Source organism: Periplaneta americana, chromosome 8, assembly GCF_040183065.1.
Source record: "Periplaneta americana isolate PAMFEO1 chromosome 8, P.americana_PAMFEO1_priV1, whole genome shotgun sequence".
Classification (NCBI taxonomy): Eukaryota; Metazoa; Arthropoda; class Insecta; order Blattodea; family Blattidae; genus Periplaneta; species Periplaneta americana.
Window position 1 is genome coordinate 148,367,813 of NC_091124.1, and position 24,909 is coordinate 148,392,721.

Consider the following 24,909-nt stretch of genomic DNA (forward strand, 5'->3'; position numbering starts at 1 on the left):
GGGCCACCTGGTTTCGCGGCCAGACGCGCTGACCGTTACTCCACAGATGTGGACTTGGATCTGTATTAAGTAATAATAATCAGTCTATAAAAACAAATAAACTTTTTTTTCCAAACAATCGTGTTGAGTGCAGAGGTTAACTTAGTACAAACATTACACTACAAACTACAGACACTGATCGTTAAATAACGTTATTTTTTATTATTGGTTACTGATGAAGGTTTACCAACCTGCAAAATAAAATAAAACCCGCTAAGGGCAAGAAATTCATAAATAAAGTATTTGTACCTACTGTTTCTCTGAACATACTCAGTAAGGACAAGGGTCATTTTGGAAATCGGTGACTATTAAGGTACACTAATGGCAGTAGGACAAGATACCATTTGGTTCTGTAATTTTCTGAAAACAATGCTCTACCATATTGTTTTCATAAATGCCGACAAGGGCCACGTTGGAACTGTAAGCCCGTACATCCCAGATTTCAAATGTTATTTTCGTATACTTTATAAGAATTTTTGGAACCGTAAACTAAACATAGTCGTATTATGTAAAAAGAGAATGATAGTAATATAGTGCTGTCAAAAGCCGAAAATATAATTTTTTGTGGACAGGATCATTTGGAAACTGATGCCTCATTTTCCGTAACTTAAAAAAAAAATCATGTGCTCAGTATCGTTGATAATTTCAAGAACGGTTTCCTTGGATTGATCCACCGGAAAGGACTGCAGTTCACACAAAGGTGAATAAATTCAAAACTACGGGATCAGTATTAGTTATTTTACTGTAATTTATTATAGCCTATACCGAATCCTCCCCTGTGTACGAGAACACTCTCTTTCAGGAGAGTTATTTACAGTTCCATTGTATTTTGCTGGTAATAAACATTATTATTATTATTATTATTATTATTATTATTATTATTATTATTATTATTGAACAAGAAAAGAAGACGAAGATGTCGTGTTTTAAGAGGAAAAGTTCGATGATAACGTTGCTCGATTAAAAAAATCCTCCCTCACCAAAGTCTCTCATGAAGTTAGCACCACGAGCGGGGATCAGCCTTACATCAGCATATAATGTTAACAAAATAATTATTATCAACAACAAGAAGAAATAGCCAACATTTTTTAAGTAGAGCTGCAACGTGTGAATCAAAATATGCTTAGACTCTACAACGCCTACATAGCAGTAAATGAGTAACACTTTCAACATAGTCTTTGTAATGATTTTCTTATCACAATCACAATTACTAATGTAATCATTATCATCTTCGTTAAATCTTTACCATGGTCATAACCAGTGCTTTTTTTTCTGGCAAAACGCACCATTCCAGCACATTTTTCTTGTATTTTTCATCATGGAGCTGAGAATGTGTTAATAATTATTATGTTTTCAATATCATTTTTCTTTGAACTCCACATAGGTGTAGAAAGTCTTAAAGTTGGACGAAAATAAGATTAAAAACAATAAAGTTCTCTTGCACTGGACAGTAATCATCTCCCTGCCTGCTGTAATGACATACAGAGTTCCACCACCTTTTTCTCTAGAAGAAAAGCACTGGTCATAACCCATCACCATAATCATTTCATGATTGATTACCGGTATTACATTTGTATGGAATATCGGTTTAATTTTCTTTATAGGCAAATTAACATATGTCAAAGTGTACATTAAATTCATACTATCCATCCAAATTCTGAAAATTCAAATTTAATAGAGACATATTATTTTAGAATTAAGCATTTCCAATTTTCATTCAAATCCAAATAATATCATTGATTGTTACTGGCAGATGTATTGCAAAATTTTATTTCAGTTTTACTTTTTCCATTGTGAAAAAGTTTCTTTTAGCAATTTCACAATTTCAAATTGTTAAAAACTACCCTTTTTACGGTTTATCTCGAGTGTTCTAGAGTCATAACCGAGCGCTCGGGGGGCCCGCTTGTGGGCAGCTGCGTTGTGCACTGCCGCTTTCACTCTACTACCGCTAGTGTGGAAAGATAAAATGTATGCGCTGTATGTTTATTTGCATTTAGCCTATATTATTTTAACAAAACATTATTACCATTGTTTATTACTTAGTACAGGAAATATGCAGAGTGGAAGTTAAATAGCCTTACAGATTTTCAAGGCGAATAGCTTATGTTGCATGTAACAAAAACCTATAATGTCATATTGGTGAAAAGTTAATAAGTTTTTTTTTTCATTTTTTCCCCCAAATGTTTAACAACCTCTTATTCGGTAACTATTGCTAGTAGGATCGTGATTTCTGTCCATGTAGATTGGAAAACTAATAAAATTAATCAGGAATAATTTATCCCTCTAGCTCATTTCAATAGTGTGGACGGTTTTCGTATAAATTTAATTTTAACAACCTCTAAATTCAAGCCCCTCCATGGTGCGAATTGGTTGCCATACAGCACCAGAGAACAGCTCATCTAGCGAAACACAGAGTTCATTGACCTCTTACATCTATATCACGAGAAAAGTGTATTAACAGCGATGTTGCCGAACTACTTAATATTATAATTAACCGTGCATTTAAACACAAAACGTAATATAGGTTTTCTATTCATTTCAAAGTACCCTATAGTCCTTTTCAGTGTACCCTATCGTCCTTTTCTATGTCAAAGTCCCGTTAAAAGCTCATAGCTCCTATAATATTAAAGATGGATCAGACATATTGTTTAATTAGGCTTATAAAATCTGCGCAGATTGATTTTATTTAAGCTTTCTAAATATGATCTCAGATTTGAGATAGGATCAATGGTTTGGAAATAATAATTGTAAACACTTTAATTACAACAATGAAGGCACGTGGCAGTTGTTTAGCAAATACTTTATCATAGGGCCTATACAGAGTGAGCCGTAAGTAATGTCATTAATTTCAGGGGGTTATTCTTTGAGATATTTAAAACAAAAACGTTTAATACAGTTTTGCTCGTTTTGCTTTCTTTTCGAGAAAAAATTTGTTTTATATGAAACATTTTATAGCGTGTTTCTGGGAAAGCCGTTGATTTAGGGGCCGTATTCATAGACATTTTTAGCGCGGGCTTCCTGTGGATGATCAACGAAACTAACGTTTTTCGTATTCATAAACCAATGTTAGCGATATGAATAATTCGTCTCTCCTCTGGCAAAGTCGGGGCTAGTTTAGCACGCTTGTAGCGGGGCTAGCGAAATGTCTATGAATAGCGTCCTTAATTTCCAATATGCTCAGTCAATTTAAGAGAGCAGTGTATTATGTATGATAATATATGATTGAAAGAATTTTAGTTTTGTCCTTTAAATGTGCAGAAATTTGATCCAAACAAATGTAACTTTTCCATCGGCAAAGCAATTTTAAAATGTTACTTTTATTCAGATTTAATTTCTGCACATTTAAGGGGCAAAACTGAAATTCTTTCAATAATTTATTATCGTATTACACTACTCTCTTAAACTGACTGAGTATGTCGGCAAATAAATCAGTGGCTTTCCCAAAACACGTTATGAAATGTTTAATATAAAACAATTTTTCTCAAAAGGGAAGCAAAAACGATAAAAAAAATTGTATTAAACGTCTTTGTGTGAAATATCTCGAAGAATAGCTTCCTTAATTATATCACTTACGATTTACTCTGTATACCTACTACAGACGTAGGCCTATTTTAGGTATAACTTAACTAATTGAAATTAAAGTCACTTCTTTGGTTGTAAAGAGTATGTTACAATTGAAAATAAAAGTTGGGAATGAAAGGCAACATGAAGGCGAACTTATAAACTTGTATATTTCATTGTCTAAAAAGTAATTTTAATGGAAGACCTATTTATATCAAACTCTTCGAAATCACAGTTCAACAGTCAATTTCTTTTGCCAGTGTCAGTAGACAGGAAGTCGAAATTAATGTAATTATTTCTTGACTGAATGAAGAATAGTTGCGGATAATTAAACAGGTTACAATTTCTGCAAATTACAATAGAATTCAACTGATAAACTTACTAAGTTTCTTGTCTATATATTCATTTGACACCCACGGCCCTGGACGACAAGACTTCGTGAAGAATGACGATAGTGCTGATAGTTCATCTTCGATAGACGTCCTCAAAGACTTGTCACAAACGACAGTTCTATTCAGAATCACCCTCTCGAAGTGCTGTTGATGAAAAAATACAAGTAAGAAGTAAAATTGAGAAATACTTCTAAAATACAGTAAATTTACTAGTTAAAATTTTCTGAAAATAAGTTGAAACATAAACCTAATATCTCAAATATGATGTATTAAACTCTTTATCTGAGTCAAATATTATACAGTATTTTCCGTTTTATTTGATACAGATTGTTTACGTAGATTAAACTCTGAAATAGACAAATTCAGTTACTGCAATAATAAATAACCATGATATGAAATTAATAATTAATACTAATCTTGCAGTTGTTATGAAATATTATAAAACTTAAGCTTTATTTTTCACAAGACTGAATAGATATATTGTTTTTAATTAACATAACAGACATTACATTGAATAATTTCGAAGGAAAAATTGTTCCGGGGCCGGGTATTGAACCTGGGACCTTTAGTTAAACGTACCAACGCTCTACCAACTGAGCTACCCGGGAACTCTACCAGACACTGATCCAATTTTTCCCTCTGTGTCCACAGACCTCAAAGTGGGCTGACAACCGTCAAGCAAACAACATAGAGTGCACACTAACTCTGTATGTCTTAAATTGTGGTTTTCTGTTAACGAACAGTGGAGTGTATTATTCAAATTAAGCTTTCAGGTCCAGTGTTCGATACCCGGCCCCGGAACAATTTTTTCTTCGAAATTATTCAAATTAACTTTACAGGGAGCTATATCTGAAAGCTTGATTTGCAGACAGTACATTGATTAAAATATATAAAAATTTTAAACATTGAAAAACATAGCATTTTTATGTTAAAAACTTAAGATAACATTGTCTTAATTATATTTTTGACATCGCCTTGAAATGTTCTCTATCACTTGCTCAAATTTCCATTGAGAAATAGAGGTAATCTCCTCACTGATGTTATGCTTGAGACCTTTTAAGGTATCTGGGTTGACTGATTGACTGTTTATTTGATTGATTTCTTTCTCTTTTAGTCCCTTTTTCTTTCTTTCTTTCTTTCTTTCTTTCTCTCTTTCTTTCTTTTATCTTTCTTTCCTTTTTCCTTTCTTTCTTTCTCTCTTTCGTTCTTTTTTCTTTCTCTCTCTCTTTCTTTCTTTTTTTCTTTCTTTCTCTCTTTGTTTTTTCTTTCTTTCTTTCTTTCTTTGTTTTTTCTTTCTTTCTCTCTTTGTTTTTTCTTTCTTTCTCTCTCTCTCTCCCTTTTTCTCTTTCTTTCTCTCTTTCTTTCTTTCTTCCTTTCTTTCCTTCTTTTTCTTTTTTCTTTCTTTCTTTCTTTCTTTCTTTCACGAATGCTGGATCCGAGATGGATCCTTACATTTAGGCCGTATAGGCTTATTGTACACCCTAAATGCGATGATTGTCTAAGTTCCGATGGATGGTTCGGGTAGCATTAGTGAATCCGACGCTGACAGGAATGCCATACTTCCTGGGCCCTGCAGGTAAGATACTATCATCTACTGACGAGCCTCAACCCGGAACCCAGAGACCCAAGCCCTAAGAACCTATATCAGCATCGAAAACCTATACTACTCCCGACCTATTTTTACTATTACAGATGATGGATGAAATGAGAGGGAAGAGGAGTGTGTAGGTGGAATGAAAGAGGGAAACTGGAGTACTCCGAGAAAATCTCTCTGAAACGTTTGTTTTTTCCCACCACAAATTTAACCCAGACCTGACCGGGGATCGAGCCCTGGCCGCCTGGGAGGAAGGCCAGTGCGCTTGCACTGTAGCCACAGACGCGGGAGGTGCGTGGTTTTGTCCTTACGCTTTTTCTTGCAATAACTTCAAAGATAGAAATCACAGGGAAATGAGGTCGGTGGATCGAAGAGATGGCTCAGTCCTGGAACATATGATTCATTTCTTGTAGGGAAGCGTTCGCCGTGTGAGCGGTGGCGGAATTCTGTTGGAAGAATGCGTAATTTCATTCTATCTTGGTCAACTCTTGAAAAAATGAGTGTCAACTCAGATTCGCATACTGTACCTATCGGCGCAGTTCTTTTCCCGGTAATGGCACATCGTACACAAACTTTCCCGCCAAGTAGTGGGACTTTGTGAAAAAGTCTTTTTTTTTTTTTTCAGATGTAATTTTGTGAATTCACATAGCACTTGAGATGATGAAATCAAGCTTCATCGGAAAACAAAATTAATATATGAAAATATTTCTCTACCATGCACGTTATGTAAAACCCATTCGTCCAACTCTATGGAGTAACGGTTAGCATTCCTGACCGTGAAACGAGCGGGCCCGGGTTCAAGTCCTGGTTGGGACAAGTTACCTGATAGAGGTTTCTTCCGAGGTTTTCCCTCAATCAATTACGAGTAAATTCTGGGTAACTTTCGGCTCTTGGACCCCGCACTCATTTCACTGGCATTATCACCTTCATCTCACTCAGACGCTAGATAAACATACCAGTTGATAAAGCGTCGTAAAATAACCAATTAAAAAGAAACAACCCATTCACAAAATGTACACCTTTTTCTAGAGTCATCCGGTTACAGTTCATGACACAAACCAATTTTTTATGGTTTGATTTTCAACGACTTTTTAGCTGTATGCACAGAAGAAAGAAAATTCCTCTTTGTTGAACGAGCTCCTTAATAAATTTTTAGGAGAATTATTTAAGCGGTAGCGAATGTCGTCCAACGTTTCTTCCATCAAAACTCCATTTTCCTTTCCACCCTTCTTATCAGTAGACTAATATGCACAATCTCCCGAAATTTACATATTGCTTCACGAGCTGGAGCTTCACACCAGAATATCTTTGAGCAAGTAGTCTTCGAACTTGACGATTGGACTTCGTTATACAGGGTCATCATTTTATGTTTACTAACATTTTTAATATTAGCCTGGCTATACCTTTAGAGAACCGGAAACACCGTTCGCTAGCCCCTTCCACGACTGTAGTTCGATGATACTGGCGTAAAACACAAAGAAATCACTTTACTAGGTATAGGAGGGAAGAAAAGTAGTTCATCTATTTATGTAAACTAGGAAATATCGCGATTTTGAGTCTGATAATTTTCATTAGGTTTTTGTTTAATCAAAATGCAGTACTGTATTAACAATAAGTGTTTTTATTCACGAACTGAGTTATCCATGCGAACGTATTCATTATGCAGTGTATATTATACTGTCTACAGCACATTAGCGTACAATTTAGAGAATGAAGTTGAATTGAAAAATAATCATAATATGGATATTTAAATACATATTTGAAAATGGTGGCCGTTCATTTCGATACACGCTTCAGTTCTTTTGTGCATATTATCGCACTATACACTATTGAATCTAATTCCAATTGCCAGTTTCGTCCTTCGTACTAGTAACTCATGTTGAAATAATTCTGTACCTACTCTATAAAAGAGTACCTTACGTACTGTAAATTCAATCTTCACTTCTGCCCGACTCGCACAGATAAAATTACTCAGACACGCTATCTACTGTCCGTCCAAGTGGTTATGCCGCAGGATCGTAGAAATGGAGGAAATCACGTGAAAGTTAATTACTTAACGAGGCCCTTTTATTTAAGTTATTTAAAACAGTTGTATAATATTATGTAAACGTCCAATTCCTAACAGAAATTAATGTTTTCAGAAAAGAGCTAAGACAGCCCAGCTTTTACAGAGGGGCGTACAGAAGCAGGTGGGGGAAATCGGGATGCGACGTAGGCAAACGGACAGTACCTGTGCGAAAATATGATTCAATATTGAAAGCTCTTTCGTCACTGGAAAACGCGAACATAATTCTGGAACGTACTATACTAACTCAGTGCGGTTTGCTATATGCGGCCTTGATTCTGTGTGGTGAACGGTTGGAAGTTTACTAGTAGAGGGGGTGGGATCACTCCCAGTACATTCAAAAACTCAGGTACAATAAAAATTAAGTAAAAATAAAATGATGTCCCTGTATAAGAATCTTACCAAGATACGATGTTCTAAAGAAACCCGAAACTCAAGCATATTAAACACTTTTTAAAGAAATACTGCACTGCAAATATACATACGCCTTGTTATAACGGTTAAATGATTCGAACATACTCAAAACGTGCTGCACGTGTGTGACGTAGTTTGACCTTCACACATTAGGAACCAACCGGGACCGAGAATTCCCACGCGTTGCCCACTGATAAGGGAACCATCCCAGGTCACGGTGCTTGAATTTAATGAAAATGCACATTTAAGCTAATTTTCGTTCTTTAAGAAACTTGGTGATAGTCGTTCGTTGCTCTTTTTCCTTGTTTACAAATTATATTCACTTGAAAATCGATGCTACTTATACCACTTGCGCGCACTCGGATCCTCGTAGTTACGCGAAACCATATCACAGCTCTCGCGTTAACGCTATTTTCTTTCTATGTTAACTCACATTAATACAGAACTCTTGCTGAAATACAAATTCAATTTGAATTTAAAATATGTATTAGGTAACTTTGTGACTCACCTTAAATGTGATAGTCTGGATTCGAAATGAAATGGTCGAAACAAAGAGCTATTGAACAGTACAAACATTTTATATAGGTTGGTTTTTCACTCTCTTCTATAACATACAGACACACATACACACACATACATACTGTTTCCAACATGCGACATTGTTGCAAGAACTTTATCAAACTTTCCCACATGTTTCTCTGTCACATATTCACACCTCTGTCACGCCGTGTATATTTGAAGTACTCTTCTAGCCTTCGAATTACAATTTTATATTGCCTTAAAAACATACATCCAAGGGTTGCACAAATCTTATAGGTTTTGAGGGATAATTTTTGTTTTGTCTTACCATGTAAAGTACTGTTTACCTCTTTATCAGTAAATATAGTGTCACCTATCTGACCACTCCAGGAATCCAGAAGTAGTAGTGTGTCTTTCTTAACATCCGGGAGAAATACAGTACATCTCTTAACCATCTTCTGAAGTGTGTTTTTTTTTTTTGTTAGTTTACCGAAACTACATGCATCAACCACGACATTAAATGGCTTATATTTGCTTACACATTGTTTTATTTTAGGTTCAAATTCCTCTTTCGGTTCTTGAAATCATATATACTGTACAGTCCAGCTGCATACCTACGGATTGGACGATGTACAGTACGAATGAGTGACAATAGATTGCACTACTACTGTAGTGATGTGGGTTAAGAGAAAAAAATGACTAGAACATTAATACGAGGGCTTTAATACGACGTCGCGGAACTACGAAAATCCGAGTGCGCACAAGAAGCGGTATAAGTAGCAATGATTTTAAAATCGATATATTTCATAAGCGAGGAAAAAGCGAAACGAACGACTACCACCATGTTTCTTAATGAATGAAAATCAGCTTAAATATGCATTGTCATTAAAATCAAGCACCATGATCTAGGACGGTTCCCTTGTGAGACAACCAGTTATAATGGCCAACTGTAGGTAACTGGATCTACTCGTAAAAGCCTAACTTTGTTTACATATAAAAGACTCCGTAATTGTTAATATTAACAGCCTAAACCGTGTATAGCAGAAAGCTTAATAAAGAGGAAGATTTTCCTTTTACTTCATGATCTAAGAAGTAAAATATTATATATTTACCTTCAACACTCTGTCAGTCCATATCTGTGAATTTCTAAAGCCTGGATGACAAAAGTTTTTTCCTTGGACTGCACTGAGAGGTCCAGTGAAGCCGTCTTTTACTATTGCAACGGTCTCAAATTGAAATTGTTCTAAAAGAAACGGAAAATAAAAAAATCTTCAATTAGATTACTGTCCAAAATATGTGTTACGAAATAGTAGGGGTATAATACAAATTTAATAGATTATAGACATTCATAAATCGCTACATGAGAAGAATAATTGGTATAAGATGGCTCTGAAGTAGCAAGTAACTTTGCATTGTGGGAAGTTGAGAAACAAATTAAAATGAGAAAGTGGAGGTTGATAGGACATTCTCTGAGGAAAGAAGGTGAAGCTATCGAGAGACTGCAGCAAGCACTGGACTGGCGTCCACAAGGCGAACGGAAAGTAGGAAGACCTAAACATACACTTGGAAAAGGACAATCATAGAAGAGACAAAAACATGCGGCAAAACATGGAATGAGGTTAAAATGTTGTCAAGGAGCCGAGTTAGAACGTGGTGTTTCACAGATGCCCTACGCTCCTTACGGAGCGAGAGAATCTACTACTATACTGCTGCTGCTAATACAAATTTAAATGTTTGCTTACCAGTGTCCCTGTCTTTCTCTCGAATTTCACCAATTACTGTCCGTTGTTGCTGTCTGTCAAATTTTGTTGTCAAAATGGCTTCTTCAGCTGTGAATATTCCAAAATCAGCTTCGCCGCTTTCCAGCTTAAGGGCACAATCAGTACTGAAATTTAAATCATTTGAAACTATCAATATGTATGTAGTGGTGGTAGTGGTCATATCAATTATTTCTTATAGGCCTACTGAAATATTCTTAATGCTATAACCGTCTGCGTAGAAAATATTCATATTGTTTCAGCAGGCGTACACCAGAAAACAGGTTTCGATTAGTACGGCGCTTTTCTAAAAGTAATACGGGCAAGTAATAGCCCGCTTAGAGATGATTCAGTGCGCTACCCAGATGTAATTTATTTGCTTATCTTATTATAATAAATGTTGGAACTGTTGGCCATCCTCTCTAATGCACGTTTCATATTGTTGCTGCTCCTCCAAAATCCACTATGTGTTTCAAATAAGATTTTGCAGGAGAAACAAAAAAGCATTGTCACTCCTAAGTACCTTGATTTTCAAAGCTACTTTCGGTATATTTTCAATCATTACATCATGAATTGTGAAAATATGTGGAAAGTAGCTTTGAATATTAAGGGAATTAAAAGTAGAATTTTTTTTCCTTTCTTATACAAAATCTTTTTAAAAACACATAGAGGATTTGGAAGCGCAGCGACGATATCTTTTGAAAAGATTTCTGTATACACGCTGAATTTCGTCTCTATCAATAGAATTGAACACTAGGCACACGGTCAGTTTCATTCAATTTCTGTCTTAAAAGGCTTTCGTTTTAACAGTTTCGTTTCTTTCCAAGCTGATGTCTTGGATACACCTCTCTGTTGAGGTAACGTCTTTAACGATTTAGCTGTTCTGAGCTTATAGCTTATGTCATAGACTTTTCTTCAGTTAGGACGCGACTTATGCATCCATCTATTTTTGTTTTAAAATGAATCGGTTTCTCTCATTTTTTTTTCGCTAAATTCCGGATTGTCGACTTAAATGGTTGTTGAACACTAACATATTTCTGTAGAAGTATAGAACGACATTTCTTGTAAGATATATTCGTAATAATACATATATAAATGAAGATTCGCAATTATAATAAGTGTATTGTCAGGAACTAACTTCAAATGCACTGAATGGAAATCAGCTTTGTACTAATGCCCCAACCTTGACGTTCCTTCAGCCTGTGTTATTTGTTCATATTACGTAACATTAAACTTTTCATGGGAAAAGTACACACTATTTTCTCGGTAGTCGCATTCTATCTATAAAAGAAAGAGGCCGACGACATTTATCTGAGTGAAACCTGTTTCGTGGCGGACGCTCTCTACTTTGATTATCATTAAGTTACATTAATTCACAAAATAAATTTTCTCATCCATCTCTGTTTTCAAATAAATTTGTATACTTACTTGTCAATAACTCTCACACAGGCAAATTTGCTTTTAAATTGTTTTAAAATATTGCAGTCATCGGATGTGGCCTGTCTTTCAGTAACGCATATTCTGTCTGAAATAGAAGATAATTATTCATCACTTTAGTTTCGGGACCTGTTTAGTCTCGAACTTGTCTCCAGCGTCTAGAAACCATTGTTTAAAATGTGTTAAAAGTTGTAACCGGGAAACTTTGAAAAACAGACGTAGAAAATTAGAATAACATCACTGTATAGAGCACATAGAAAAAAAAAACATGGATAGACATAAAGGCTCGGTTAGAGAAGCCAGCCTACTATCACAGCCTAGTATATACAGTCACGAATACGTAGTAAATATGCATCCATGGATCGCTACTATCGCTTCATAACACATAATGCGTAATAGTACCGGCACAGTCTTTTCTTCCTAGTACCCTCACAACTCAAGCTTCGTGACAGTATATACTAAACTGTGGTACTATGGTAAGAACGATCATTGTTTTAAAATAAATTGTAGAAAACACAGAACGGATCTAGGTAAATTCTCATTTTTAAATCGAACTATAAATGATTGGAACGACCTACGTGCTGCGGTCTTTGTCCTTCCTTAAGGAAAATGAAAAAATAACTTTAAAAAAATTGTGCATAAGGTGTAAACGTTACAAAAGATACGTTACATTACTTAAGATGACATGTATTTACTTAGCCTGACGAGTTATTTCTTTAGTTTGAATTTGTAAATTAGTTTTAAATAGCTTGTAAGAGAGTCTTAGATTAGCAATTTAAGTTAATAGGCCTATAGTTTATAAGTATATGATTCTACGAAACAACAAGAGTGTGTTTGTTTTATTTGAAGTGTTGTGTCGGTGAAGCGTGATGAGTCAGTGAAGTTATGGCTTACAATGGCAATGAATAATTTCATCACTGATAATTTATAGTGTCAGTGAAATGTGTCATAGTGTCAGTGCAATGAGTGAGATGAGAGTGAAGTGAAAGTAGTGATAGAGTATTAGTACCAATGTGTAATTTATTTAGGGACTCTATACATACACACACACAGGGTTTTTCACAAGTAAGGAATAATGCAAATAAAACTAAATTTAACTCTTTTTTATGCTCGGACATGTCAAATTTAATATTTTGAAAGGAAAATATTACAAAAAAAGAAACAAAATTTTCAGCCATTATTGTACAGGATGTGACATCATCGACAACATTTTTGAATGGCAACATATTATTTTTTAATTTTTTTTCTGAAAGATTGATATCTTATTTAGTTATTTATTTAGTTTCATTTGTTTCATACAAAACGTTTGGTTTCTATGGGAACAGTTTCATTGTTGGCTTGTTCAACGTATTTTGAGTGAAGAAAACTTTCATTTGTGACATCAGTCTAAAATAAAATGTTTTTAACAGAATCTGAAAGGATTGAAATGATGATGGTGATGGTGATGATGTGGTGATGATGATGATGATGATGACAGAAGACATACACAATAAGAGGTATGCATAATTTTTTATGAAACTCGTCCAGATCGGCAATATATTTCACAAGCAACTGTGTGTAAAATAGAAAAAAAAAATTAAATGTACACAGACATGTCAGGGATGTAAAAAGACCCGGAAGACCGTCTACAGACGATGATGTGCAACTTGATGTTTTACTTTCAATTCAAGAGAAACCACATGCTTCTCTCAAAGAATTAGAAACTACATTTGATATTTCGAAAGCAACTGCCTGGAGAATATTGCATCGACATAAATATCACCTTTATAAAGTTCATCCAATGCAGGAGTTGATGGAAGATGACTTTGATAGAAGGTTACAGTTCTGTGAGACAATGACTGATCTCTGCGATCAGAGAAATCCGGATTTTGTATCAGATGTGTTATATTTTGATGAAGCTTCATTCTAACTCAACGGAGAAGTAAACAGACAAAATTGCCGGTGTTGGTCAACCAAGAATCCACACTAGATGGTAGAAACGCACACACAACATCCTCAAAAAGTAAATGTGTGGGTAGAAATTGTGGGAACAAGAATTTTAGATCCTTATTTCTTTGACGTGACACTTAAAGGTGACCGCTATTTGGCATTCTTGCGTGAAGTTCTAATATCATCCCTTGCTGTCTCGTATCGAAATCATGAAGATACAGATGCCTCTAATGATTCAATATCGTATTAAAAAGATGACGCTGCCCCTCATCATGCTGTTCATGTTCAAGAATATCTGTAAGATGTTTTTCCAAATAAATGGATCGGAAGAAGAGGATTTATAGAGTGGCCTGCGAGATCACCAGATCTCTCTCCACTTGACTTTTTATGGGGATTTTTTAAATATAGAGTCTTTATCACGAGGCTTGCTAATATGGAAGAGTTAAAAATAAGGATTAGGAAAGAATGCAGAGATATAGCACCAGCAGTGATTGAAAATGTTCAACAAGAATTCACTCTTCGGCTTAGCCACTGCCAGATTGTAACTGGGGAACATTTTGAACACCTTATTAAATAATTAGAATTTCATTTGTTGCAGTAGTTGTGTAAATTGTGGAGAAAACACGTTAAACAAGCCAACAATGAAACTGTTCCCATAGAAACCAAACGTTTTGTATGAAACAGATGAAACTAAATAAATAACTAAATAAGGTACCAATCTTTCAGAAGAAAATGAGAAAATAATATGTTGCCATTTATAAAATATGTAATATGTTGTCGATGATGACACACACTGTACAATAATGGCTGAAAATTTTATTTCCTCTTTGTAAAAATTTCCTTTCAAAATATTAAATTTGACGTGTCCGAGCATTGTTTTAGAAAATGAGTTAATTTTAATTTTATTTGCATTATTCCTTAACTTATGTTGTGTATTGTGTGAGTGTTTTTTTTTTACAGGTTGTAATGGAAAATTGGGTTTACTTATTAATTAGGTTATTTTAACTATTATTATTAATTGTAATTATTGTGTATTTTGCAATTATTTTGTATGGTAATTATTGTGTGTAATTAAGTTATCACTGCCACCGGGTGTTTGCCCACTTGCACTGAAAATAAATGCATACATACAAAAGGAACTTTAATTAAGTAAACAAGCAATTACCATAGAAAAATAATTATGGATTTTAAGGAAATTTGGATATAAATATTTTCCTCTGCTTAAATGTCTTTGTATATACAGAATTAATTCTCACAGTTATAGGAATTAGCGTCGTGCATTAAGGGCGCTATATTCGGTTCAAGTTCGTCGAGTATGGGGAAGTTCGATATTCACCGATGTTCGCTCTGCAAGAGGAGGCCTGTCGTGTTTATTCCAACTTCTTATAAAAAATATTCGCTGTCCTCCACTTATGTATTAATCGCGTGAGAATTTTAGCACAAATCTTGCGATTAATTTTTCATATTACATAATACGAAGTTTTTAATGCCTTGGTTGCCTCTCTCATGTTCGAACATTGCAAGACACTAATAGGAACCCATCCATCTTTATAATAAATGAGAAGGTTAGTATTATTTTAAAATGGTATATTATGACATGGTCTAACTACGGTTTTATATCGGTAAATAAGCTGGTAAAGGGAGATGTCTTCAATTTTAAAGATTTGTCTTTATTGAGATAGAATGTTATGCTCTTCTAACCTGTTTGTCTACTTCTGCTGCTAATAATATTAAACTAGAAATTATGATTTAGTGTGCACCGTGTTCTAAAATTGAAAATCAGAGCATTAGCTGGGAATAAAATTGTAGCAGTCATGTCGTACAAATCTGCGCGTTTATATTGTTCAATTTCCAATCACGTTCAGTATACCTTAAATGCAAAATGCGAAACGTATGTAAAATTACTGTAAAAAATGTCTGATTTAAACAGCTCATTTTTGTTTATGCAGCCCAAATATCAGTCCAGACATGTGGTAGGTATGTAATGGTTTCGCAGATGGAATCAGGGGTGTGTATAGGCCTAACGTCCACTGACATCTTCATGTAAATTTTACGAATTTTATTTTTCGTGTGACAATTTTATGTTAAACATGTGCGGCCAATTTATGTTAATTATTAATTTTCTTCTGCTTTCCAATGTTCCTTATACAGTAGTTGCGTTTTTAATTGGATAGTGTTTATCGAGTCATTGCTCTTCTTATATTACCGGTATTTCTAAGTTATCTCCAATCCCTCAAATTAATTTGTTTTGTTTCATTCGGAATAAAGAACGAACATACTAAGAAGGTACCTGTAAAGAACAGACAGCGTAGACTTTTAACATCATTTATTTAAAGATACTGAGTCTATCACTTCTAGCGACATTACCGTGAGAACGTCACAACCAGGATAGACCATGAAAAAACGTTGAATTCAGACTTTGACATACCAAATGATCTACGACATACGAAATCAATTAAAACCTGCATGTCGACTAATACTGCTGCTGGGATATCTTATATTCAATTTTTCTGTCGCTATCACTCACTTTTGCTGTCACGAGTATCAGAGATTCGAACCGTGAATGATTACCGAAGGCAGGTTTCAAGCTTTTATAGCTACTGCTGTGGAACATTGTGGTTCATAAGATGTTTCGTCGATTACTTATTTCCGTTTTAAGGGGTTAGGTACAGCTTACAACAATAAAATTTTTAGAAATTTTCAACATTTTTTCCCTCCATTATTGTATCTTGTACAATATTGAAAATTGGTATGTGTAAAACACTGTCCTTCTGCTATATGAAAAATATAGTTTTACGATTTAAAAAAATGATTTATATATTTTTTTTTTTCAAAATTCAAAATGGTGGCAGTTTACTGTGCAGTGATGAAGCGTTTCCCTCATAACTCATAAACTATTTAACTTTTTCATGTTCTCTCTCTTTATTTTGTTGCTGAAACTCATGTTTACAAATGCTCTTTCAACTACATTCCTTAATAAATTATATTTTTTTATTTTTGTGTTAGGAGAAAATACTGATATTTGACCATTTTTTAAATGAATTTATTTGTATTAGACAATCTATGAAAGATAGAGAAGTGATCTTGCATCATATTGTAGATATGACATGCATAAATACACACAAAACATTTCATCACAGAATGTTGGATAGTTTTTGAGTTATAGAGAAACGCTTCATCACTGCACAGTGAACTATATTTTGAAAAAAAAAAATGTAAATAGTTTTTTTTTTAAATCGTAAACATATTTTTTTTCATGTAGCAGAAAGACAGTGTTTAACACATACTAATTTTCATTATTTCACAAGATACAGTAATGGAGGATAAAAATGTTGAATATTTCCAAAATTATACTGCTGTAAGCTGTATCTAACCCTTAAAATAGTATTAACTAGAACCTTGTAGAATCACCTGCTATCGGAGTTCGACATTAAATATTATGAAGAAAAAGAACGGGCATCGAACCCTCACAGGCTTCGAAATATTCATAGAACCTTTTACTCTAACTGAGAGCCATTAACTACCTTGAGAGATCCATGCAATATATTTATCAGTCAACCCGTTTATATCTATTTATTATTTTTAGCTGTTTTTAATCATTATTAAAACTAGAATACAAGCGCAGCGAATTAGAGAATTTCAACGACGAAAAATAACCTACCTACCCCTAGGTGTATTATGCGTAATGCCTAAAACAATAAAATTAATGAACTCCTTGAGTCATACGCTGTACATTACTAAACAAACTAAAAGAAAAACTAATTATCACAAATATATTTATATTTAAAATCGAAGTAAAATATGGGCTGGTACATAAACAAAGGAGGAAGCGTTCAATTAAAAAATTTATAAAAATTAATACGATTTCCAAGAATATCATACAGCAGTAGAAGTTATGATTCACCACAGGAAATTTGAATAAAGGATTAAGGAAACAAAAATATTTTCCGATAATTAAAAACCAATTTGCTCGATGAATTACTAGCTTATTTCTTACAGTTACCAGTTCAGCATAACGAATACCCACACAGTTACAAAGTCGACACACCCAGTATGATGTCAGAGACTGTTGAAATGAGTTTGTCTCTCACCTTATCAGGTGAATCATTCTGAGTCAAGTCAACAAACTTAAAAGCCTGTACATGGTGTATCTTAGTATAGAAATTCCAAGAATATTAATATTACTATGCGCCAGATTAAGAGCCTTACCGCTAAGCAGCACTTTCGTTTCGTAGATATCCTACCAGTTTCCGCCATGTAACTCACAAAATTGTCTCAAAATAATCTGTAGGATACTCATCGTCGTCGTCGTCGTCGTCAACGTCTTCATAAACATAATCACTTTTGTTATTTCATATTAAAAGTAACAAATAAAATAGCTTATGTGAAAGTTCAACTCGAAATGTTATATCGTTTAAGATTTCCTGTACCAAAACATGTCTGCTCTATGCATACTTTTTTCCTCAAAATCTACAAATTTTCTAAGAATTAAGTGGGGAATATACAGGTTTGAGAGTCAAAACAGTCATTTTTTAAATTTATTTTTTATATAAAGATTGGACATTTATAAAGATCAATGTCAGTGAAGGAATTTTTTAGATATAGGCTATACAATCTGCACGCATTGTATTCTTCACCTGACAGAATTAGGAACATTAAATCCAGACGTTCGAGATGGGCAGAGTATGGGCGAATCCAGAAATGCATATAGAGTGTTAGTTGGGAGACCGGAGGGAAATAGACCTTTGGGGAGGCCGAGACGTAGATGGGAGGATAATATTAAAATGGATTTGAGGGAGGTGGGATATGATGATAGAGACTGGATTAATCTTGCACAGGATAGGAACCGATGGCGGGCTTATGTGAGGGCGACAATGAACCTGCGGGTTCCTTAAAAGCCATTTGTAACTAAGTATAGGCTATACAACATTTTGGTAGATATGCCCATAAACGTGCGATCGCACACTTATTTAGCTCTCCAAACATAAGGCATATTTAACGCTCATTTCCCGTAACGTTTATTTTTCAAAACCGTTTATGTGATAACTCGGTAAGTTTTTAAGATACCGCAGTAAAATGTTGCATGCAACTGTCTTTCATACTTGTGAACAAAATGAACTACAATTATTACTGTAATATTTATAGTTTATTTTAATTTATATTTTATCTAAAAACATTAAAAATTTAACTTCTCATAAGAAATAAAAAATACTTCTATTGTAGACATTTCAAAGATTGTAATTCATATTGTTCATTTGCATTTAGGAATAATTAATATAAAAATGAGTGGCTCAGAAATATTCATATTTGTAGACATTATCGTAAAAACGGCCCATTAATGCACAAAAATGGCCACTTTTTTGTTACCGGTATGACAATTACTCCTAATGGTGAAACTTTTAGTAAATCTTAAGAGCCTATAATTGCAGAAGCAGTGATTACTGAGCATGCCAATCGCAAGGTGAAAAGTCATTAGTTGCTGAGAAAAAATTATTGAATTTCCCTAATTTTTTAGTGCTCAAACCTGTATGTCCCCCCTTAAGAACTTTAATAACTCCAATTTTTTCTGCAAATCTTCTTTGTACTTCTGGGCAGAATTAGTGGTTGCAAGAGAAACATGAACGGCCGCTGCAGTATAGTAACCATTCAACTAATCATACGAAATCACACAAGAAATTATCGCTTACATTGACCTCAGACCCTGCAGGAAACTTAAATATCTTCCATAGAGACGGGGCGTATCCAGTTGCTTTATATTCATACGACATTATTCGTATATCATTATTGTCTTGGGGCTTCATTCTAGTCAGCATATACAGCGCGAGACGCGTGAAGAAAACTCAGTAAAATCATAACCAGTTGTGTGCTATTTAGCAGTAAGGTTATGAAACAGGCGCCCTGTAGTGAAATGTAGAAAAGCATTTATAATATTTACAAAAAAGTTATTGAAATACTTCCAATCAAATTAGGCTCTATATGAGTAAATGACTCTAGTAATCCGGATAGCTTCTGATTGCAGGGATGGTTATTAATCTTACTAAAGTCTGTCTGAGACAACCAAATTGCCGGCAATATGTTATTGCGACTTTCACTCTGCAGAATTAACATGCGATAGAACTAAAATAACTTTTAGTGAAGGAAAAAAATCACAAAATACTGAGCAACGTTACAGAAATATTTCTGCAGGTCTCAAGTGTCGGTTGGAATGAGAATAACAGTGGTGAATCGTCGTGTGGTTCACTGTGGTTGTGTGTTTCGGGAAAATAGAAAACGAAAGAAATGTCAAAAATAATGGTGATAATTATAATAAATTCATTGTTAGAGTATCGTTATCGATAGGAAATAATATTGAAAAAGGAAAGTTTTAAATTAAGACAAAACTACGCCATCACTGACAATCTTTCAGAAAGATAAAACGCGAGCTTTCAATGCATCTTGTTTTGAGTAACATAAATGGGTCTTTGGTAATGTGGTGCGAAATAAACTTTTCTGTGGGTCGTGCTTGTTGCTGTCAAAAAACAAAACAAAAACAAAAAAGAGAGAGAGAACAGTGTGTCTACTGAAATTCAGCGATCTGAAAAATATTTCCAGGGGAATTTCAACACATGCTTCTTCAGTTGAGCATAATATTCGTTGCTTTATAAAAATTAAATAGTTAAGCCTACTGAAATCAACTCGCAGCATAGCAACTTATTTGAACATTGACATGTTATTATGTTTCAATAATAATAATAATAATAATAATAATAATAATAATAATAATAGTAATAATAATAATATAGTAATAATGTCAATCATAGTAAAGTATCATCAATAATAAACATTTTGTATGGAAGTTAGCCTGCTTAAACTACTTACTACAGGCCTCACCGAGGATTTCAGTCACCAGCCACTACTGTAATGTGGTCACGGATATAGGGTGAAACGGGACCGATTAAGTTACTATCACGTAAGTCAAATTTTTACGAAGCGCCAGGTTTTCATACTTCACTTGAACTGAATTATGTAAACGAAATGTTGACAAACTGCTCGACTCGACCCTTACTTATCACCACGCCCACTTTGTTTTGGGCGCAAAACCATAGCTGACCATAGGTAGAAAGTTCGTAACAAAACAGTAGATTTCAGTTGAGTACAGCGAGGAGTATAGATGCCACCCTCGCCTCGCTCTGTTCCCGCTCCCGCCCGCTACAGACGATACACAGTATGTTCACATAAACAACGCCTAGTGGCATTCTGTGGAGCTGTGTAGAGTCATGAATAGTTTGAAGAATATTGTTAATTTATATCAATATTTTAGCTTCTGAATAAAGTGAGATATTCTGTTATTATTGTATTATAGACTTAATGTTAATATTATGCATGATTCCAGAAAAGAAAATAAACTCATCTGTTATTATATAATTATGCAAACAGGAGTTAAATGTTGACGTCTCGTGCTACTATGCATTCGGCTGCGTTACAGTCCAAGTTCAACATTGGAATTACGATACGAACTTCCTAGCTGTCATTACAAAAGAAATGAAACATTTTCTTGAAAGAAATTATCTGCCACATACAAGATACACTATTAGATTCACAAAGTAGTTGTTCACCTGATGATAGTAAGAAATACTGTATCATATTTCAGATATGCTTCAGTAACGTCTTATAATGTAGAACGAATATTTTCAGGGTATAAATATTGCTTTTATTTTTTTTAACAAAAAAGGTGTATTCCTTTGATAAAATGAAAACGTCCGTTGTTATTTCTTATAATGAAGCTAAAATCATACTTTGTATGTTATTTTTATATGTATGGGTAAATTATTTTATATTACTATGATGTACCGAAGTACATATGGAGTTTCAGTACAATAATACTGCGTTTGTACCGATCTTTCACTAAATTATTTTAGTTTACGAGTTACGAAGTTTATAATTATAAATTATTTTTTTATATTATTCGTTTATTATTTTCTTCTTCTAAGGCTGTAGACGATTGGAGCACATGTTTGGTTACCACCCGGCTGTACATGTTTGTCGTTCTGATTCAATGACATTGAGAGATGCGCTATTACTTTTCATTCGGTAGAGATATAGTCCAAGCTCACACAACTTAACAGTTTAGGTACCTACTTTCTAGCTCTGTTTATAACATGACGAATACGCTTTCCATTTGCTCCAAATATGGCGGTGAAACAGCCACTCTATAGACTCTTTCTATCTCGATGGTGTAGTCAGTCATACTACGAGTAGTCGTCATGAAATAATCGATCTACAATACTAATATTGTCATCGCAAGAAAAGTGAAGTAAGATATTTGTGCCATCTTCAGAGTTTTCATTAAGTACTTTCGGTTTTTAATTATTTGGTCCAGGGCGCATTCCTTTGTGTATATGCAAGGTGTATACCAAAAGTCTGAACTAATCAAACCTAACCTGTCACTGTCACTGATACTCAACTTTACGAAAAACTCGCTTTAAGGAAATGCCCTGTACTTTTATAATTGTATCCATAATCTTACCTTTACCTTTGATTGAGGTTATGACTGATATATACATCTATAATCAGAAGTACATCTCACTTGACGATATGCGTCAGAGGAAAAACAATTGAGTCGGTTTTTGTGAAAACAAACAAGTCAAAATTTCAAGGTTTGCAATAGAAAGAAAAACTGTTTATTTCAATTGGTACTAACTGCATGGAAATGGTTATCCTTATACATACTTTAAAGTATTCCTACTTCAGTTACCATTGCATGTAAATTGGATTTTAACTCTCGATTTTGATTTTAAAAGCATTTTCGAAAATTGACTTATTCTGTTTTAACAAAAAGAATCCGAAAACTACGTACATTCGTTTAAAGTATTTATTTTACTGACTTTTTAACAGTTTCTTTCAAAATTATATTCATTCATTACATAATTCCTGACAATCTGCAGAAACTAAAACATTTATGTTGCCACTTAAACAAAACTAATATAAACTTTTACGAAACTACCTATATGGACTCTAATTCAGTGTACTGAAAAAACTAACGCAACGTTATCTTTTTTCTTTCTCTTATTAGCTTTCATTGCTTCTTTACTTGTAACTTTTTTTATTCTGTAAATTGCCATTGTTTGTTTGTTTGTTTCTATTGTTTTGTATGCTTTGTCTAATGGCAGCCTCTAATTTGAGGAAGCACAATAAAATAAAAAAAACACAAAGAAAAATGAATATGTATTAGATTAAAAATAACAGAATTGTAATATTTTTAAATTCAATGTACATTTTATGTACGTTAAAGTAGTTTAAATGTAACACACTTCTCTGAAAATAACTACCTAATATAATAATAATCACATAAAAAATCCCGTGTAACAAGTACAACAAAAATTTACTATTCTCTCTCTTCAGTGACAGGCCATAAGATTATTTCATCATAGAAGTCTTTGGATTCTGAGGATACATAATTCACTACTTTTTCACATCTTCCACCTTTTTATTTCCAATAGGTACTTTGCCTGTTGGATATGCTGGTTCTAATGTAGTCTACTAAATGTATCTATGTTATGACTCCCTGAAGTTTTTCTCAGATGAAATGAATGTTCTATAATACAACCAATGAAGGGAAGTGTAACCAATTTCAGCTCAATAATGAAAATAAATGTAGTACTCATAATTGCGCTTGGCGGAATGACAATAAATGCTTACCAACATTGAAAGATAGAACGCATTCGCCCGGCCCGTTTTGTGTTAAAAACGAAAAAGTCAATGACTTATTCTCTTTTAACACAAATCAGGATATAAGAAGAGAATCAGATACAGCATAACGGATACCATGACATTTTCGGTATTAATCGATAGGGCTTGGCTTAAGTACACGAAACGGTAAAAAACCGAAAATCGCCGAAAACTGACTTATTCGGTTTTATCAAAAACCGATTCAGTTGTTTGTATGCATGTGAAGTCTGAATAGTGTAATATATAGCTAATCGACGGTGTATGCAATGGAGGGGGAAAGGAACTGACCGACCTACCCCATTATCTCCTGGTATAGTTGCCTCATAAATGATAAAACTTGTGAGGTTCAGACCTGTCAGTTGACTAAACGCAACAGTCTTACTTTATGACAACAGATGGCGTTGAAGCCGTAAGCTGCGCTGTCCGCTATAATGGTTGCCGCATAGAGCCCAAGTGGCTATATGGGCTGCCTTTATTGTAAATATTTCACACTTTTTAGTACTTTTCACGCTTTCTTTCTCAAATGGAATCGTTTCTATGATCCTTATATTGTGTTTTGTGCAATAATAATGATGTCGGCGAATCTTGCTCGCCAAATACCGTCTCGCTATCATCTATTCCATCGACATTAATAATAACATAGCAGTTGATACACCGTTTTTAAATAACGAACTGTGAGATGGGCTTTACTTTGTTATCTATAAGAAGTCACTGCCAAGGAATCACCTTGTAGTTTACGTTTATCTAAGCAAATTGCTTAACAAAACCTTTGCTGGAAAACGGAACTTGAAATAATGTGTTGCTCAGGACTATAATTCACGTAGGCATACTGTTATCGGATCATAAGAATAAATTTAATCATCCGTAGAGTCGCTTGCGATGAAGTTTTCACTTAATAGACGAATAGTTATTTGGTTAATGGTTACGTTACACTATCCAGACTATTCAGGGTCGGAAATATAGTTATATACCTAGAATAATAGAAAAATATTAGGAACTGCGGAAGATTATTGCTTAATATGGACTGGAATGTAATCTGTTTGATCCTCGAACAAGCAATGAGTGTTTGCCACCTCTCAAATCATTCGTGATGTTGTATTCCAGGTCACGAGGAATAGAAATTAGCTCCATTAGTTCAAAGTAGATTACGTTTATTCAGATGCGTCATTTAGGCGGGAGGGGACGAGGCAGGATAGACAACTGTCATCCATCCATAACGGAGATATCGTGTGATTAACATGATGATCATCCCAGTCGTTATAGCTGGTTTTCGTAACCGGATTTCGCTGCCTATCATAGCTCCCTAAATACATCACGATAATGGGTGGGATCGGTCCCATACATTGCCGATATTTTCATGAGAAAATTTCTTCCCGGTGAAAACTCGAATCAACGTGCATTCCCTAACGGGAATCCTAGGCATAATGCCTTAGACCACGACGCTACGACGCGGGACCAATAATATATATCCTCCCGTTAATTGAAAGGTTCAGA

The 24,909-nt window shown here is 34.3% G+C and overlaps 1 protein-coding gene across 1 annotated transcript in view; it reads right to left on the reverse strand.

Moving 5' to 3' along the window:
• The window catches only part of LOC138705141 (transferrin-like), a 70,538-nt gene that overhangs the window by 45,050 nt on the left and 579 nt on the right, over positions 1-24,909 (reverse strand). Inside the window, exons 2-5 of the mRNA XM_069833802.1 lie at positions 11,770-11,866; positions 10,327-10,469; positions 9,697-9,827; positions 3,983-4,136 (exon numbers count right to left, since the gene is read on the reverse strand). Coding sequence (XP_069689903.1) covers positions 3,983-4,136; positions 9,697-9,827; positions 10,327-10,469; positions 11,770-11,866 — 525 coding nt within the window. The remainder of the gene's footprint in view (positions 1-3,982; positions 4,137-9,696; positions 9,828-10,326; positions 10,470-11,769; positions 11,867-24,909) is intronic.